The 20,249-nt window shown below is 37.6% G+C and overlaps 1 protein-coding gene across 2 annotated transcripts in view; it reads right to left on the bottom strand.

Annotated features, from left to right (window-relative positions):
• Window positions 1-413: 413 nt before the first annotated feature.
• Window positions 414-20,249, bottom strand: part of DHX9 (DExH-box helicase 9) — a 51,942-nt gene continuing 32,106 nt past the window's right edge. For both annotated transcript variants that reach the window (XM_045877280.3, XM_045877281.3), the window contains 15 exons: window positions 19,712-19,794; window positions 17,010-17,166; window positions 14,769-14,869; window positions 13,228-13,441; window positions 12,945-13,039; window positions 12,582-12,655; window positions 11,257-11,409; window positions 8,718-8,878; window positions 7,816-7,927; window positions 7,056-7,217; window positions 6,831-6,958; window positions 5,221-5,450; window positions 4,769-4,884; window positions 3,859-4,059; window positions 414-1,091 (listed from right to left, as the gene is read on the bottom strand). In XM_045877280.3, the coding sequence (XP_045733236.1) occupies window positions 725-1,091; window positions 3,859-4,059; window positions 4,769-4,884; window positions 5,221-5,450; window positions 6,831-6,958; window positions 7,056-7,217; window positions 7,816-7,927; window positions 8,718-8,878; window positions 11,257-11,409; window positions 12,582-12,655; window positions 12,945-13,039; window positions 13,228-13,441; window positions 14,769-14,869; window positions 17,010-17,166; window positions 19,712-19,794 (2,354 nt within the window). In that variant the 3' untranslated portion in view covers window positions 414-724. The remainder of the gene's footprint in view (window positions 1,092-3,858; window positions 4,060-4,768; window positions 4,885-5,220; window positions 5,451-6,830; window positions 6,959-7,055; window positions 7,218-7,815; window positions 7,928-8,717; window positions 8,879-11,256; window positions 11,410-12,581; window positions 12,656-12,944; window positions 13,040-13,227; window positions 13,442-14,768; window positions 14,870-17,009; window positions 17,167-19,711; window positions 19,795-20,249) is intronic.

The raw sequence follows: 20,249 nt of genomic DNA, 5'->3' as shown, positions 1-20,249 counted from the left end.
ACTTATCTTCATTCTTCGACTAAATATAACCTTAATTCAAGAATTCTGTGGGTTAATTTTTAATTCTAATTAAAATTAATTTTTACACTGCAAACTAACTTAGAAAAGAGAATGCTTACCTGGTCTTAGATTTTCCGAATACAAAGCTTGGGAAAAAGTCAAAATGTTCAGGCCTAGGTCAAAAGTTTTATTCAGGGGCAGAGGTCCATGTGAAATTGTGCACTGGCCAGTATTTACTGGAAGAACAATTCTATTTCAAGGCTATTTACTCTAAATACTACAAGTAACAGTATCACTTGGTATACTTTGGAAAACAGAAAGTACAATTTTTCCTGTGACGCTTAAAATAGATGTAACCGGCACTGCAAAATTATTCTAACGTGTAATGTCAACAATGAACTACATGGCCAGTATTTGGTATAATACTTTATTTTCTATTGTATTAATAAACTAAAGCCAAGAAAATATCAAGTTAATTTTAAAGGCAAATCTTTACTCCTTAAAGAAAAAATACAAACTGTGGTAGTTTCAGAATCAGTGTACTTTACATAATATAAACAAAACCACTAATGTATCTATATGCTTGGTTTCCTTAAACTATAATGAACCACAAAATGGGCGGAAAATGGGTTTACTTACTGGCATCAAATAAACAACTTGGGAAAACAGGTAGCATGCATTTTTTTTTTAAACTGTCTATGCATAGGCACTGACATAACACGTTTTAATAGCCACCACCTCCTCTTCCTTGTCCAAAGTAACCACCCCCATAGCCCCCTCGGACACCCCCTCGCTGGAATGCCCCAGTTCCTCTGTAGCCTCCTCCACTAGACCCTCTATAGTCTCCTCCCGAGCCACCTCTATAGCCACCACTGACACCTCCTCTGTAGCCTCCGCCATAGCCTCCACGATAGGAGTTGGAGCCGCCAGCATAGCCGCTGCCGCCGTAGCCTCCGCCGCCGCCGTAGCCGCCGGCACCTCCGTAGCCCCCGCCGCCGTAGCCCCCACCGCCGTAACTAGAACCTCCCCGTCGGTATCCACCTCCATTGTCGTATCGAGCCATCTTGGGAGGACGTGGACCATCTCCATACCTAGGAAAAGCACAAAATCACCACGTTAGCAAAGCATCCTTAATACATCTCAACTAGTCGTAAAATATAAAGTCGTATTTGGAAATTCAATACACAAAGGGAACGAACCCAAGTGCACAAATATAAACTGAAATGAAATAAATCTGTTACTCCATAATATATACAGAAGAACGCATCTACTGTAACCGTATGTTTGTCTGAAGTTCTTTCTGGTTCATTCTCAAAGATCTTCCATTTTGGCAGTATGTCCTTACGACTTAAGATGGATGGTTCGCTTTCACTGAGCCTCAGCTATACAGCATTCTACGAAAGCAATGATATGTAAGGAAGAGGCTCCTGGAGTTGGCAGTGTTATTTGATCTTTATCACCACGTATTTTCCTGCATTAACTCTGAAGTATGTTTTTGAAAAATGCCTGTGGTGATTTGTTTACACATAAATGTTTCATGTGGCAAATAAAGAAAATGAGGGGTAATGAAAAATGGCATAATCAAGGGGCACCTGGGTGGCTCAGTCCTTAAGCGTCAGCCTTCAGCTCAGGTCATGATCCCAGGGTCCTGAGATCGAGCCCCGCCTTGGGCTCCCTGCTCTGCAGGGAGCCTGCTTCTCCCTCTCCCACTCCCCCTGCTTGTGTTCCTGCTCTTGCTATGTCTCTGTCAAATAAATAAAATCTTAAAAAAAAAAAAAAAGAAAAGAAAAATTGCATAATCAAGATGTCTCACTTAACAACCCTCCAACTCAGCACACCCCAAACTGCTTATTCTTCCTGAACAGCTTTTCTTTTCTTTTTTTATAGGAGTTTTCTTTCTTTTTATTTTTTATTGTTATGTTAATCACCATATATTACATCATTAGTTTTTGAAGTAGTGTTCCATGATTGTTTGTGCATAACCCCCAGTGCTCCATGCAGAATGTGCCCTCTTTAATACCCATCACCGGGCTAACCCATCCTCCCACCCCCCTCCCCTCTAGAACCCTCAGTTTGTTTTTCAGAGTCCATCATCTCTCATGGTTCGTCTCCCCCTCCGATTTACCCCCCTTCATCTTCCCCTATCTTCTTCTTTTTTTTTTCTTAACATATATTGCATTATTTGTTTCAGAGGTACAGATCTGTGATTCAACAGTCTCCTGCACACAGCTTTTCTTATAGAGACCAGCACTATGAATTCAGCAGTTGTCCAAGTTAGAAATATAGCTGGGATCTGTCTTCACTCCTTCACTGCCCTGCTCCCCCCATTTCAATCCATCACCAATTCCTCCTGATGGTCCTGCAAACTTGTCTAATCTACTCCTCCCCATTTCAATTCTCCCTACTGTAATTCAAGCCACCATTATATTCATGCATCCTAAACTCTTTCCTGTATTTATCCCATCCTTTCTAGGTTCTGGACTTTTGTCCTCCACAGAGCAGATTGTATGTGAAGCCTCCTTATTCACCATCCCTCCTGCCAAAAGTAAACTCTCTTCTAAATACCTATGAGCACCACATCTACCTATGACACACACTTATTATTTCTTTCTTTTTGAAGACTGCTCAATAATTCTCATATGTATTTGACCCACTGGAGGAGCAAGGTATAGCACAGTAAGAGCACTATTTCAGGAGCCATTACTGCTTTAGTCTGAATCCAGTCCTACCATTCACTAGCTGTATGGCCTTGGGTCTTAACTTCTCTGTGCTAGTTTCCTTATTCATATTAAAGGGGACAAAGATCTACCTACGTCATAGATAGAGCAAATATTAAAATGAGTTAATATCAGAAAAGCACTCAGCACAGTGCCTGGCACACAATGAATACTATGTGTATGATTAATAAATTTTAAAAAGTAAATCATAGCAAAATGGGACCCAGAATGCTTTATGAATTCTAGCAGTTCTATATATTAAAATTATTAACAGTTTATAACCGAAAGCAGTAACTGTTCCTTGAAAAGGAGATTAAAGAATATTTTTGGATAATTAGAAAATTTTTAATATGTATATTAGACAATTGTTAAACACTTAAATTTTGGGGGTGTGATCATGGTATTGCAGTTATATGCTTAAAAGATGCATGAAATATACTGATGTAAAATGTCATAACCTCTGCAACTCGGTCACAAATGATTAAGTAAAAGTAGGTATGTGTGTTTACACACATGTATGAAAGCAAGAAATCGTCACAGAATGTGGAAGATTCGTGAGTTTAAGTTATAAGACTATATGGGTGTTCACTGTACTATCCTCTGCCTTCTCTGCAGGTATCAAATATTTCCAAAGAAAGAACTGTGAGCAAAGGAAGATTGAAAAGGTGGAAAAAAGCAAACCAAATAAGACATTTTAAGAATTAAGAGAAATTCCACACTTCTTTAAGTCAGTCACATTCTTGCATTTCCCTACTAAGATAAACCTTGAGGCTTTTCATTTGAAGTAGCAGCAATTTAACTCTTCAATCAACATTTTTTCATTAGAGATGGCAAAACAGTACTGTGGAAAGTGAAGAGTCTGGGCTCTGTCACTTTCCCGTCATGTGACCCACCCTGGACTTTGTATGTACTTTTAAGGTCCCTTTAAATCTCCAACATGCACTGATACACTATTAACAGAGGTAAAAGTTAGTAACATCCTTTTCTCTGAGTGTGTTAACCAGAATTAAATTTCATATTCAGTGTTTGTCTAGAATTTTAACTTAAATAAACAAGGCCTCTATCAGCTACCTGTGGGAATTTTAGGCCAGTATAAGATCATCGTCCTCTGCTTGGTTCAGAGACGTTACTGTGTACTCACCGTGTACTGCCAATCATGAGGTTGATACCAGCAGCTGATGGTCTAGAGATCTGGCGGATCATGTTTAGCATATGTTCATTAACAGGGTCCAACTGGCTGATGATATTAGGCTGTTTGGTTACTTCAACAACCAGAGCCTCCATGGCCGCCCGGAGAGCAGTGATACAGGCAGCAGCCTCATGAGAGATTTGCAGTCTGATCCTAAAACAGAGAAAAATGATAAAGTACAAGAGGGGTACACACAGCAAAAGACTACTGTCTCTCAATTTCACATATGGTAAGTGATGAATAAATTTAACTTCTTACTAAGTACCAATACTTTCAATTCCCCAGACTTAGGCAAACACAGGTATGAAGAATGGTAACAGTCTTACACTAACTTCTTAAAACCCACTGCTGGCTACTGGCGGGTACTGTAAACCAGGAAGTCTATCAAGCAAACTACTGTTAGCAATACAGATCACTCAGCTTCCAATAAAAGAATGAAAGAAGAGACTCACATTGCTGGAGTTTTCAGGAATATGACTGAGCCTACTGATGGGTCACTAAGATCTATTCCATTTTTGTCAAGTGGTTAGTACATGCTTACCAGTAGTCTCTAGCCAACATACAGAGTACATGAAAGAGGTACCCCAGTTCCAATTAAATTCCAATTCTCTAGGGTAGTATTCACGGGGGCAGATGTGGCTTCAATGCCTAATGCATTTGCTTCCAATGGTATGACTTACTACCTACGAACTATACTACCAAGATAGCCACTCTCCAAGAAAAGACAATGCTATAAAACACCTCATTTACGTCATGAAATTGTGTCATGTTTCTTTCACAAATTAAGTTAGATTAGCAGCTGAATCCCATTACACCTCAATGGTAAGAATGCAGTTTGGAGTTCACATCTGAAAACACATACCAGTCATCTACGAGCACAATCTGCCCATCAGACTGGACTTTCTTGGAGGCAAAGAGAAGCAACTGCAGGGGAGTAACTAAGGTCATGCCTTTAGCAGAGATGGCTCGGGTTCGAATCTGCAGATGAAAAAAGAGGCAAGAAGAAACAGATGACAGTCCAGCTGCCAAGCAATTGCCATATAATGATAATGAACTATGCTTCAAAAATTAAAACTCATGTTCCCACTGCACATTAATAAGTAACGACAATGTAGATTTTCAATGTAAATTTTTCTTTTGGGGGGGGGGGCAGAGGGAAAGGGTGAAAATCTCAAGCTGGCTCCTTGCTCAGCACAGAGCCCGACACGGGGCCAAGATCATGACCTGAACCAAAATCAAGAGTCAGACACTTAACATACTGAGCCCATGCAGGTGCCCCTCAACGTAAATTTTTCTAAACTAATCTTTTCTTACCTTTTCACCAAATACAAAGAAGGGAGATGGGTACTTCATGTCTTGGCTGCTAAAAGGACAATTAACAGAAGACTTGTGGATAAGGGCATTACGCCCTTCAGTGGTGAGAATCTTTCTTTTTTCCTTATGATAGCACACATTTGGGTACACACCAAAAGCCAGGAGAGAGATAACAACATCCAAATTATTATCTGGTCCAGTGTTAGTAAACACCTGTGTTAACAAGCAATCTGTAAAAGGAAAGGGGTACAAATATCAGATATCTGGCTAATCCTCATATTGCATGTAAACTAGTTAAGAGAATTACGAGAACTGACTCCTCCTTCCCACCTCTTTTTTCAGATAACCTGTCTAATTTCCTGTCTTCTCAGAACTCTTACACCCACATTAAGTTCAAGGAGAAATTCTGCTGAGTCTCCACAGCAAGAAAACTAAAATACTTGCATTCTCTTATAGACTCAACCACAACCCAAGCTTGGAGTGATTACTTAATGACAAAAAGCCACCTCCCCCACCCCCAGGTTAATCATCTACTCGCCAAGTGAGCTAAACCAATAGGTGAACAAAGTATTCCATCTGCTGTTCCTAAATAGCTGTTCTTTCTAGATAGACTAACAATCCAAGGAAGCCCACTGGAATGAGGGCGGATATTTTCACCCAGACTATGCTTTAGGAGTATTTCATCCTGGTTTGGGAAGTATGACAGTGACCACTAAGAGCATGGATATATTCTGTGCTGGAAAAACCTGAGTTCTAATCTTCTCACCTCCTAACTCAATGTATCTGGACAAGTAATTTAAACCTCTGTGTTAGCTTCCTCTTCTATGAAACAGGGTAACAATACCTGCATCTCAGGATTATTGTGAGGATCCTATCACACAAAATATGCCCTTCCTCTTTCCTTGATTTTGATAAAAAACTACAAACTTAAGTCAGTTTGCAACAGAGGAAAACATTCTGTCTGTAAGTTATTTAGATCATATCCTTTTAAAATCTGCCATCTTGCCCAACTATACTCTCAACTACACAGCTATTTCTGGTTATGTGCTTCAATCCCCAATTTTAGGAATTTTAATCTAGTTGGAGAACAAAAGTTCAACAGCTCAACTAATATATCCATCACATTATCCAAGCCCTCTTACCTGCCAGCACACTAAAACCTTACTTAAAGGCACTTAAAATTTAACATGGTAAATTTCATGTCTAAACATGAACATGTGGGCAGAATGATCAATCACTTCACAAACCACTATTTGAGGTTATTCAACAAACTGCTTATTCTGTACTACAACTGCTAAAAGCTACACCTCTGTTCTTCGTAAGGTAAAAGAGACTAAAAAAAAAACCTCTCAAAGTAGCAAAATTCTTAAAACATCTATTAATCATCTGTGTAGTATGTTATAATTTGAGCATCACAAACCTTTTGCTTCCTTTTTTAAAAGACAGAATAAATGTGAAAAACTGATTATCATTATAGTTCAAAGAATGAAGAAATAGCTAGGAACACAGAAAAAGCACAGGGTCTAAAGTCTGAAGCTAAAATATACTGCACTGTCAATGTGCACATGCTGCATAAATGTCACTTCAGATAGATCTTTAGAGAGCCTTACCTTCTGGAAATCCAGAATTAATCAGAATCTCTTTGAGCTGAACTTTGGCTTCCCAGGTCATTCTTAGTGTAGCCATATTGAGTCTTTTGTGCTCACAAAAACGTATCTCTGCTTCTTCTCCACCCATTCTAAAATAGATTAAGAGTCATTTCTTAAAGCCCCCAATACATTAGCAACTAGAGACAGTTCTCACAACTCACAACTTTCCCTCTTTCAAACCCGTACCTAGCATCATCCCAAGCTTGGAAGACTGATAAAAGGGCCACATGATCAGAAAATCTGTTTCCAGCAAAATTTCGATGAATATAACCCAGTCTCTTTCCTTCACTAATGAAAGGCTCCGGAAAGCAGGTGGCAGCAGAGATGGTACAGACAGCATCTCCCACACTGAAACAGACAGGAAAATTCAGTCTTGTCACGCTCTTGTTCCAGCAGTTCACGAGCAATACTGTCACTGTGGGTCAGAGTCTTTACTGGCTACGATACCACTTTATTAGCACTGAGATTGGCTTAACAAAGAACTTTTACAGCTGCTCTCTCCAGAAGCGGAAAGGGAAAAAACAAGGAGCTCTGATAATTAATGGATGCATATTTACCATAAATTATGACCAAGTATTATATTTTCCCTCTCCTTATTCTCTTCCCCATCTTCTCAAATCTCTTAATCTTCAAAATTTCCTGATAAAATATACCTGTTTTCCTAGTGCTATTTGTCTTTCAAAGACAACTACTTATGCTCCTAAGACGAACTGCAATTCTTTTGAGAAACTTGTGCTCTTTCCCCCAACAAGCTGGGCCCAGGTGTCCATCTACTGGGACCATGCATTCTTCTCATTTCATTCTTTTCTTAGTATCTGAAGTATGCCACTTCTATACCTAAGAATTTAATTTTTTCTTCTGAGCCTATCCTGTTTTTATGGGGAGGGGAGTAAGATTCTGAAATTGTTCTACCATTTAAGTATCAGCAATAATACAAAGCACTTACTAGAAAATACATCCCATTATCATCATTTTGCCAAAACGAGGCTCAATGGGGAGTTTAGCCAGGATTCGTCCCAGAGGAGTCAACTCATCATTAGCATCTAATGCATCAAGTTCTGTGGGGAGATAGTTCTTTGTGAGCGGAAATAGTAAAACAGCGGAAATAGTAACACAGCGGAAATAGTAACGAAAACCCCTTTAACTGAGGCAAAGATGAAACATTTCTTTACAGGTTGAGTTTTCATTATTTGTCAAACCAACTACCAGCACCATGCCCATAGCCAACAATTCTCCTCACTCAAAAACACAACAAAACCAAATTCTGGAGCACCGATAAGAAGGTGGTACTAGAATTAGGCCCTGTAGATTGTAAACTGAATATAGTCCATGCAAACTCTATACATACAAAAACTAAAGTAACAGCCTAAGTACACATGCCCTAACAAGTCTAATACCATTTACTAATAATTTTTAGAGAGGAATGAAATCTGGAGAGTGAAAGTCTAAAGTTCATATAGCAGATGAGTACTAGATTCAAAATTCAAAATCAGATTCCCATGGCGAACACCTTTAGTTTTTCCCACAATACTACACGACTTCTATGACATGATTAGAAAACACAAACAGATATGTTTTAACAGATAAACATAAAAGAATATCGTGAGTAATGCATGTTCTGATTATTAAATATTGGTTAAGAAATGACATTTTTTACCAAAAGAAGACTCAGGTTACCCTTTTCTTACCTCATTTTATGAAACTGACCACACTAAATATGTAAGGCAACACTGGAAGTCTTACCACTCACCAGCCTGCTGAGTGTACCTTGATTCATCTGTTACATGCTAGCTGCCAGGACAAGACAATAATTAACATGTTGTTAGGTAGGTCTGTATTTGTAGGTACCTCTAAGAGTGTGCTCTGCTTCGATCACAGCATCCAAAGGTGGAGGTTCAATTGCCTTGGCCAGGAATTGTCCAATTCCTCCCAGACGCAGAAGTTTTATGCTCAAAGCAATTTCATGTAATGGTGTTCGGAACATCTCAGGTGTCATGTGGGTTTCTAGTCTAAGGGAAGAAAAGCATAAAATAACCATCCACTCTAATATATACACGTCTGTTTAATAAAATCTTTGCAGAGAGATAATCAGCTTTATAGAGCTGTCCCTCCCTCATCCTTTTACAATTATCAAACAATGTTTTGTATTTATAACAAAGACTCTCTGGACAAGACCCTCTTAACTGCTTGAGCAGTGGTTTACGACTTTACAATTATAGCTTGATGGTATTTTCATCTGAGGAGTGAAGGAGGATGAAAAATTATCCCAAATCCTTAATGTTATTACCCATACCTATGACTTCTTCAGGTCTCACCGGGTGACAAACATGGGTTAAAAGCGGTGGCTAGACAGAGCGGAGGGGACGGGGGGAGGGGACAGGCAAAAATGGGTGAAGGGGAGGGGGAGATACAGGTTTCCAGTTATGGAATGAATAAGTCACAAGGATGAAAGGTACAGCACAGAGAATATAGTCAATAGTACTGTAAAAGTGCTGTATGGTGGCAGATGGTAGCTACACTGGTGGGGAGCATAGCATAATGTATAGAGTTGTTAAATCACTATTCTGAACACCTGAAACTAATTTAACATCGATTGTCAACTATACTCAAAAACAAACACCTCCCCCCATCTGCCCCCCCACCTCCCAATGGTAGTTAAGACTTTCTGTGGAGATGTGGGCTAATACTAACATATCCCCATAATCACCTTCCCTTCCTGGTCCATAAAATTTAGTGCTACCAGCAAGGATTTTACAGATCATCTAACCCTTAAAAATTTTAATAAAAGTTACTATTACAAATTAATATTAACAATGATAATAGCTAACATTTACTGAGAGCTTACCATATGCCAAGCATTGTTCTCAGTATTTAACATTATTAACTCATTTAGTTCTCAAACAAATTCTGTGGGTATTATAGTATCTTCCATTTTCAACTGAAGGAGCAGACAGTTAAGTAACAATCTCATTTTACAAAATGGGGGAACAGAGGCCTAGAGAGTGTAAATATTTAGGTTATGTCATAGAATAGGTACAAATGGCATTAAATTCCGCAAATAGGTACAAATGGTATTAAAATCTACATTTTTTTTTTTTTAGTAGGCTCTATGCCCAGCATGGAGCCCAATATAGGGCTCGAAATCACAACCCTCAAGATCGAGACCTGAGCTGAGATCGAGTCAGATGCTTATCCGACTGAGCTACCCAGGCACCCCCAGGTCTCTAAATTTCTAATTCAGACTTATTGGCTATACACTATTCATGATGAAGATTCATGGGAATCATTTACTGATGATTCCAACACTGCTGGCAAGACTGGTCAGCTTAAATAAGGTTTACATAAATGCAGATAGCATTATCTGTTTCTCACCCTATAAAGAAAAGAACAAAAATCCTTTATTATAGGTCTATTCATGCCATTACTAATTAGTAGGTGGTTTTCACTCTAAGATGTCTAAGTACAGTACTTGTTTCTTCAAGGGACAATCTAACCTTTAAAAAGTAGGTACCTTCCAAATGTTGCAGCCAGTATCCTGAGCTAACTTCTGATGCTCAAATAAATCCACATTTACAATTACCAGGGAGCCGTAGTTACCAGCACAAAAGCAAATCAAAGTTTCCTTGGTTTTTCTTCAGGGCATTATATACATCTGGTCACCTAAATTAAGTATGTCCCACAATACTTTATTGTGATAAATACACACGTGTACAAAACCCCTAACTCTATCTTATGGTCAACTGGTTCAAGCTAATGCACACACACGGATATCCAGAAACATATAACTATGCATCTGAAATCTATAATTCAGAGAGATAAGGATTTTTTTTAAACAAGTCCCAACCACAAACATTCCCGAACAGGCTTATAGTATAAATGGAATTGGACAAGGTATTAACAGACTTGGGTTTCAGTCCTGGAGAAGTCAGCTAAGAGCCTTAAGCTTTAGTTTCCTTATCCAAATAATGCCCTCTATTTCTCAGGCATATGAGGAGGATCCTATGAGATACAGTGATGTGCTAACATTAGGGGGAAAAAAAAATCTGTAAATATGGAAGTATTTTTTAAATGTATTTTTCAAGAAGTTAACCATTCCATAAATACCAGTAATCCCTAAAGTGACCTATGTGGAACTAAAGTAATGTCCATATAGCCTCCGTTTAAAAGATTAGTAGTAAGCAGAAAATCAGCAAACATGCCATCACTGACAATTTCATTCTTGCCACAATCTTGTTATTTAAGCCAAGTATCTATCCTCCAATATAGGTAACTGGAGGCATTTATGTACTCTGAGTTCAGTAAGTTCACAGCAGGGGACGGGAGGTGATGTATTGTATGAAGGGGTAAAAAAACAAATCTATAGTCTTTATTTAAGAATTGGTCTTACCTCTCAAAACGAGCTCGGCTACACAGGTGAAAGCAGAATCCAGGCCGCACACGGCCAGCTCGTCCTTTCCGCTGCTCAAGGTTTGTTTTAGATGCCCAAACTGTAGCGTAGTTGGTCATGTTGTTGTGAGCAGTGAACAGCTTCACTTTCTGCCTAAATAGGAAACAGTGGCTAATTCTTAGACTCACATGTACCACCAGTACTTAACTATCATATTTCCACTAAGGGATGGGATGCTTTCCAGGTAGTTATGCCGACATGAAGCCTCTGTGCAGCACCAGGAAGAATTTGACTGCACCTTCTGAGTCGTCAACCTTCAACAACACGTCCGTGCCACTTACCAGCTAGATGGTCTTGGCCAAGTTACTAATCCTTCTGTGTCCCATTTTCCTCATCTGAAAATGGCTATAATACTCTTACCGAACTCACAGAATTTTTATTTATAAACATTAAGTGAATTAATGAATGGAAAGCATTCAAACGGGATTTGGCACATACATGAGAATAAACAGTAATTATTTAAGCCAAGTCTGTCCCAAAGTTTAGTGTAACTTCCAGGCTATCTATGATCTAAAAGTTGATGACCTCACCAAGCAGTGACCGCGCAGTCCTGCTGAACCCCAAAGCAACCTCAGAACCCTTCAATGCTTCACACAGGCAGCTGGCACTAACTGACTGGAGCTGGCTCAGGGGAGCTGCGTGCTAGTCACCATTCCCTACAGTGGGCACTGGCAGGTCTTTCTCAATTGCCGGGGAGGCTGAGGGACTATGTAGAGAAGACACGGGGCACAAGCTAGCCAGATATAACAAAGTTTTGACTTTTTTGTCCTGTGTATCAGTAACCATATAATTGTGTACTTTATCTGTACATAATGCCTCCCTGTGTATTTCCCAGGCTCATCGCATACCAAATTAAATTTTTTAATTCTTAAGTGAATGTCGCACAGGTAGGATATTTGTCATAAGATAAATATTGGTCATCTTCATACACTAAGCAGTATGCTACTATATGGCTGTGATCAATGCAAACACCCACCAATGAGAAATGAGCAAATATCAGCAGACGAGCAGTGGGAAGCTCAGGAGTTAGAGTGTCAAGCTTTGTCACTTCCTACCATGATAAATGATTTGTGATAAATCAACACCAAGAATTATTAATTAGCCTGTAACCCAGTATACAGTACACAATAATTAAGACAGTACAAGAACACAGGACTTCAAAAAAAAAAAAAAGGGGGTGATTCTGATTCTGTTAACTGATACTAACTACTACATGGAACATTCTTAAGATTTATTCTAGGCAAACAGGTTCCTTGGAAACTTACTTGCAGGAGTCAATGACATAAACAACATCATTTATGGTAATGCTAGTCTCAGCAATATTTGTGGACAAAATAACCTGTGAAGAAATATTAAGAAAAATTATACTTCAGAAAATATTTTCCTATTATGCACTTAAAAGAAGGATTTGCTTATGTAACAAGTGGCAAGAGAATTCCAGGAGCCTTAAAAAAATCATTCACCCACTGCCCGACTAATGAAAAACTTACTAAGCTCAGGAAGAGAAGACCCCTTCTTTCCCTCCTCAATTTATACAATTTTTTTGTGGTAGCTCTATGAAGGCCTGTAATATTTGTTTAATATCTATGTAACCTCCAACCCCATAAGTGTAAATGTTTATTATTTACCTTGGTTACTCCAGCTGGTACTGGATCAAATACTTTGCGCTGTTCCTCTCGAGGAATCTGAGAATGCAGAGGTAAAATCTGATACCTATGGCTTCCTATAACAATTAAGGAAAGGTTAAGGTCTAAAAATAATACTCCATTGTAAAACTGCTCTACATTACGTATATTTTTATCCAAATATTGACACAACATTACATTTTGTTTTCACATACACGCTGGCTAGGGCACAAGCAAAAATATTCATTTTTCACTGTCAAATATGTGAGAATTCAAAGACTCATACCAAAATGTGGATTCATCTCCAAATGCTTCTGCATAGTATAAATCAAATTCCAGCCAGGTAGAAAAACCAACACAGCCCCAGGAACATTAAGGGTCTCAATGTACTTGAGTAGAGCTTCTATGAGTTCAAAAGGGGTTTCCTTTTCATTCAACTGAGCCATGCTCATCTTTGTTTCTGGACCATATTCATCACCACAGATCAGGTTGCAATTTGCCTGCAAAACATAGGGAGACATATTTTGAACTATCTTAATTACTACAGCTCACGAGATGTCTCTTAGATTTGTTCTTAACATTCAAATGACACCTGTCCTTATTAATTCTAGCTTATTAGTCTTATCTGGCATACAGAAGAAATTTAATTTCCAAAAATGTAGAACCTACTACATATTGAGATACTGTATTTTTCTCATGACCAATTATTTCCCATAGGCAATGTCTATAATTCAAGCACAAACTCTTAAATTTGACTCTGAAACTTCTAATGGCTCCTTCTACCAATGTATTTCTTTATTAAGACTCTACTTCACTGGTCTCTCAAAAATATTCTCCTTACTGATAAATGAACTGCTACTATGATCCTGTCTGTGCATCAATTATCATATGATTACTTTACCTATACACAACACCTCCCTGTGTAATTCCCAGGCTCATCTCCTACCAAATATGAAGTCCTTTAATTCTTAAATGAGTATCCTGCTGGCAGCTCATTTGATCATCTATTTCCAAAATAATGTGGTATTTTCTAAAAAGTCTGCCTTAGAATCAGTGCTAAACCAAGCCTTTAGTAGTGAGAAAGTTGTTACAATTGGTCTTTTTTCTGCCTGATAAACTCTCTAATTTGCTATTCATTTATATCCTCATATCTTCTAATTAAAAATATTCCAGCTTATTTCCTATCAAATTCTGCATTGCTGTCTTACAATATTTATTCTGTTCAAAATTCCAGATAGAAGATGTATTTTTGTATTATCATTGGTCCAAATCTCAAAATAAGTGTCATTTTTCTTTCCTCTTTCTTCTTAGGAAATCCCTCATAACTAACTCCCTGGTTTAATACCGATCTGATAATGTCATCACCACATAGGCTCTCTAATCTAGGAGGGTAGCTGCTGCTTTGAAAACTTTATTGTATATATGGATCACATGGAGATTTTGTTAAAATGTACATTCTGATTTAGTAGATCTGGGATGGGGCACAAGACTTTTGCTTTTCTATCAGCTTGCCAGGTACTGTGACCCATGGAAAACAGGAGTTATTTCTAACCACATGTGGACCTTTAAACATCTTAACTCTTTCTTCCTTTTTCTTTTGACTTTTATCCAGAAATGACTTAACTTGTAGTAAGAAAAGAGCTTGTCACTGAACATGGAATCCTTTGGAGTAAAATACATCAATTAATTTAAAAACAGACTTTATAGTCACCTTTTTAAAAAGTTTTCTATAATGTTAATTCATTACATGTTTTTACTAAAATCATCTGTTCACTACAATAACAAAATCTGTCCCTAATGAAAAATTTTCCATGAAGATTCACTTACATCATCATCCTCACCACCATCATCTTCCTTATCCTTCTTTTTCTTGTCCTTTGGTGGAGGAATAAAGTGGGTCATCTGAATACAGTCTTCCAAAAAATATTCTGCCAAGACAATCCAGTCAGGTGAGTACCATCAACTTTCAGAATGCAGCAGTCTTCAAAACTCATTTTCTAATTCACAACGCAAAATGACCTTAATACCCCCTGATACTTCATAATTAGCAAGAAATTCCAGTGCTAATAAATAAGCTTTTTCCAAACTCAGTGTTCCAATCTCTTGGTCCCTGAAGGAGGGTGAAGTATCTCTCCTACATGTTCCCACTAAGCCAGACAGGGTACCCTCTATCTACAATACTCAAACATTTGTGGAATGGGTACAGGGTACACGCACTATGCTGTACCCTCCCATGGTATGGCATTTAGATAAGGAAAGAATGTGAATACAGTAATATACTGTAGTCCATCCTTCCTCTATCAGGATGTACACATAAAATGGGTTTCCTTTAGTTACCACTCTAAAGAAGGACATCAGCAAAGCTGGGATATCTGCTGATCAATTATACTCTGCTGGGCCCAGAAATGTCTCATAATCTATAAACAATTCCCCTCTATATGCTAAGAGCCCCAAAGTGCTACTCTTCACATTATATAAAGGATACATACAACTGATATGACTCATCACTGATGATGTTAAACTTGTTCACCTGAGGTAGTGTTTGTCAAGTTAATCCAAGTTACTGTGAAGTTACTGTTGTTTCTCCCATTCCATACTCTACTCTGTGGAAGCAGGTCATTAAACACAAGACACTCAAGGGACAGGGAGGTAAGCCTCACTTTTTTGAGGTAAGAGGGAGATATCTGTAATTTTTTTAGAATTATTCCATATGAGAGATGTGTCTTTATTACCCATTTATTTATTCAACCACCATATGGACTCATGGGTATTTATTTTATCCTTAGGGTTATAATCCAGTATTGTATTACTTTATTTATTTTTGTTCAAATTACTCCAGCTCTTTCAGGTTGGCTCCTGTGTCCCTCTGTCTCCATCACTGTGGTCAGCAGAAAGAGCTAGGAAATGTATGCAAGCACACTCACCCATGTATCCATACATATTTTAATTATTTCTCTATCTATTCACTTGTATCTGAACATGACTTCTTACTGATGTTTCCACATGTAATCATACACCACATGGTTCATTCAAGCCTTCCCTACTTACCTATAGCCTCTCGCTCCCACAGTAAACCTGGCTCCCCCATCTGTCATCCACTTATTTTTTCAATCACAGTATACATGTAAACAGTTTTACGACTGTCAACCTGTCCCCTCACAAGATACAACTGCACTGCCTTTTATTGTAGAGCTACCCTTACTTCTGAATTTTAAAAAATAGTACCCTGACATAACCATTTATCATCTCATACCCACACAGCAAATTTTTTAGCTTATTTTCATGCCCTCAATTTGTGCTAGAATTCACTTTTTTAACCAAGCTATTAGATAATTATCCTAAAAAATGGTGATAAAATACTCTGAAGAAAGTAAAGGAGTGGGGCGCCTGGGTGGCTCAGTCAGTTAAACATCATACTTGTGGTTTCGGTTCAAGTCATGATCTCTGGGGAGATCAAGCCCCTTGTCCTCAGGCTTCTCAGGCTCTGCACTCAGCGGAGAGTCTGCCTCCCCCTCTGCCCCTCCCCTTGCTCTAGTTGGCCTACGTGCTCTCTCTCTAATTAATATATCTAAAAAGAAAAAGAGAAGAAAGTAAAGGAGCTCTTACCTATCAGAAATACTCTTTTACCTATCAAAAATAGTTGATCTTGACACACTCACCTTAGTATCATTTTAACACATGCCTGCTTTGGCTCTCAGATTCTCTTGTAAGTTGACTCTCGCTGCTTAAACTTTTTAATAGTATTTCCCATAAACATCTATAGGCCATATTGATTTACACTGGACAGTATATAATTCTGAAAGTTATCTTTGGCTATAAGGAAAAGGCAGGAAATTTACTGGATATGCCAAGTCCTCAAGTAATGAATGAAACTTGTTCTTGCTCCCCAGATTGTACTCACTACTGCTTGAGTAAGAGCCCAAGAAAGTTATGATGCATTTGATATTCTACTTTGGCCTGTATTTTAAATGTGTTTTGAACTATTACTCCAATCTCCAAGATTAAGAAAATCCAAACACCAACGCATAAAAGATGTTCACCCTCCCACCCCACCTCCAAACTATTTACCTTGAACTGGATAAGTCCTCCCATAAACTTCAATGATGGGACAATTGAAGAAATATTCACAGAACATACTGGTGTCGATAGTAGCAGACATGAGAACAATGCGAACTTCAGGGTAAGCCTGAACCACATCACGCAACACTACCAAAAGGAAGTCGGTCTATTAAAACACAAATGAAAAAAAATTGCTGAAGAAGTTCATGCTAATTAAGAGACACCCAAGAGATTTCTTGTGTTATGCAGAAATCACTGAAATTCAGTTTCTTTGGTGGCTTGCAGAAGTGAAAGATAAAGGGTTAATGTGGGATTCAGTAGTATTTTTAAGAATAGTTGTAGCCTAATAGAAGGGAAGAGAAAAAAAATTAATGAGAGCAAAGAATTCATCTGAAAATTTCCAGTGAAATTTATATTCGTAGGCATACAAACTTTAACTAGGGAAGAGGGAAAGTCATGATGAACCAAAACTCAGTTATCCAACCACCTGCAAAGCTAATCTTAAAAATGTTGAAAAGGTCTTATTTGGTTCAAACAAAATAATGGCCAAAACAGTTATAACTTAATAAGGTAAAGTATCCATCTACCTACCAAACAACATGAAAGCTACAGCTCTGACAAAAAACTTTTCTCTGGGTGTGTGGCCCTCTTGCCCATCACCGCCTCCCTCACCTAGAGAAAACCATCCTGAATCTTATTAATCCTTTTCATATACCTTTCCTCTCTCATCTATGCAGGTACCTATACTATATATATATATATATATCTTTTGGACAGTGCTGTCTAGAGGTTTACTTTTATTTTTTCTTCCTTTCCTCTCTCATGTTATCCAACATGTTATCTCTCATGTACAAGTACCTATACAATATATAGAGAGAAAGTATATATGGAAATATATATATATTTTTACTGGACAGTGCTGTCTAATGTTTACTTCTATTTTTTACTTATGATTTTTAAAATTGCTTTGGCATTTAAGTCCTTAATCTGTCTGGAATTGATTCTTGTATTTGGATAGGAGGCAATGATCCAACTGCAACTATTTCCTTATGATGACCATTTGTTTCCAGCTCAATTTAATGAAGAACCCACTCCCCTTTCCTGACATGCCATCACTCTTATACCAACACTGCATTCAATGCACCATCTGTTTCCACATTCTGAATAATTCAGTGCTCAAACTGTCAATCCATGTACTATCTCAATTATTATAGCTTTGAATTACATCCTGAGATCTGTAAAGCCAAGACAAGCCATTCTGCTCTTCTCCAGAAATCCTGGTTATTTTTGGCCATAAATCTTCCCTGTAAGTATTCATAATCAGTCTATTAAATTCTGTGAAAAACCTTGATGGGAATTTGATTAGGCCTGCATTCAAACTGGATCAACTTGGGGAGAAGTGATATCTATAGGGTTGATTTATTCTGAAGTACTTGACATTCTGACTATTCCAGTGGTTATCTTTTGAGTTGTTTTCTAGCTGTTTGTTTATAATACATAAAACACAACTGACTTTTGTAATTAACCTTTTCATCCAGCCGCATTGTTAAATTTTCCTATTCCCTATTATTTATAATAATTGGTCTCTAGGTTGAATAATTTAGGATAAGGTTCATCTGAAAGAGAATATTAAAAGTTTCTACAAAGGCATTTTTTCATTGTTCCCTGTGAACGGTACATTTGTATAGACCTGACAGTCTTTGAAGGAAAGTTGACCAAAACGCTTATTATTATTATTTTTTTTTTAGGAAAATAGTGATGATCCATGATGCGTCCAGTTAAGATTTGGGATAAACTCTAAAAACACTGGTATGTTACCATGCTAGTGAAGACAATATTGAAACATTTCATTTTGATTAAGTTAATCAGGAAAAGAACTAGTTTTCAAGAGATTCTGAATGACAAAAACAGCAAAAATTTTATCCCACTGAAAAGTTAAATTTCCGATTTTAGAAGCTATCTAATAAACCAAACTTTCTTACTTGTTTTAGCCCAACCATAAAGGTCAAAGTTTTGCCAAAGTAAAGATGATTAGCAACAACAGCTATACAAGTATTTTCTAAAGAGAAGGTGCTCCAATAAATGTTTTGAACAATAGCAGCGTGGTAACAGTTTGAATGACGTATTGCCTATTCACTGACACCTTTGTTTGGATATGTAAAATAGCGGCATAAAAACAAATCATTGCTTTAGGCTATCAACCTTCAAATTACACAATTATATAGTAATTGTATACAAATTTTGCCAAATACCAAAAAAGGGAAGGGTTATGAAATAAATTTTAGTTTCTTCCTAATTTGGCATGATTATCATTAATACCTGAAAAGATGAGAGCTACAAACATCCAAAAAGACATTCCTAATTACACGGAATTTAAAACTTACAAAATTTATCCCAGATAAATCTCCAGTTCAAAGAAAAACTAATTAAAATTCTATCAATGATTCAGTCATAAACAGTTCAGCTATTGAATTATGCTCTTACTGATCACTGCAATGATACTTAACAAGAGGACTTTCAGCATTCTATGCAGTTAACAACAAAAAAGGTTTATTTGCCTTGCTAAAAACAGGTGTCCAGTATCTTAGTGACTGAAGCTCCTGATTTTGATAGAAGATGTAAAAAGTGGGAAAAAGGAAGACATTCTACTTTGACTTTTTTATTCAGAATATTAGTATTAGTACATTACTGTTAACTCTCAAGTTACTTACATTTATGTCTCTCTCATGTATTTCATCTACAATTACATGACTGATTCCTCGAATGCCTGCTTCTAATTTTCTTAGGAGCACACCTGGAAAAGGAAATGAGCAGAACAACTGGAGATGAGTTTCTATGTTGATTAAAGTAGGGAGGTATAAAAATGTGTGAGGAAACAAACTTCTAGACAATCAACTGTGCTTCAGTTAATAGAACCCCAGCATCATTTTAGGGAAGAAACAGTAATCTGTATATTTAAACTGTTAAAAAGGTAACAGTGTGTTCTGAAACACATTTGTTTAATGAAAAGAGTATTAAAAGACGTAACTCTAGTAAACTAAGCAGATTTTATCTTCTCTAAGCTACAATAACCAGCGGTAACATAACGCTCTCCATTTAGAGAAAAAGTGCCACAAGTTCTACTGAAACGAGAATTCTGAGACTGGCTCCTTGACTTCTTATTTTTAGCCACTCTGCACCGTTACCAAGTTTCTTCATAAATAACACAATATAAACTCCAAGTCAAAGACCAAAATAAAACAAATTACT

This window comes from Mirounga angustirostris, unplaced genomic scaffold, assembly GCF_029215605.1.
Source record: "Mirounga angustirostris isolate CCGP_5_RB_7025 unplaced genomic scaffold, mMirAng1.0.hap1 SCAF_6, whole genome shotgun sequence".
NCBI lineage: Eukaryota > Metazoa > Chordata > Mammalia > Carnivora > Phocidae > Mirounga > Mirounga angustirostris.
The sequence above is the reverse complement of the archived record's forward strand: the minus strand, read 5'-3'. Positions and strand labels throughout refer to the sequence as shown.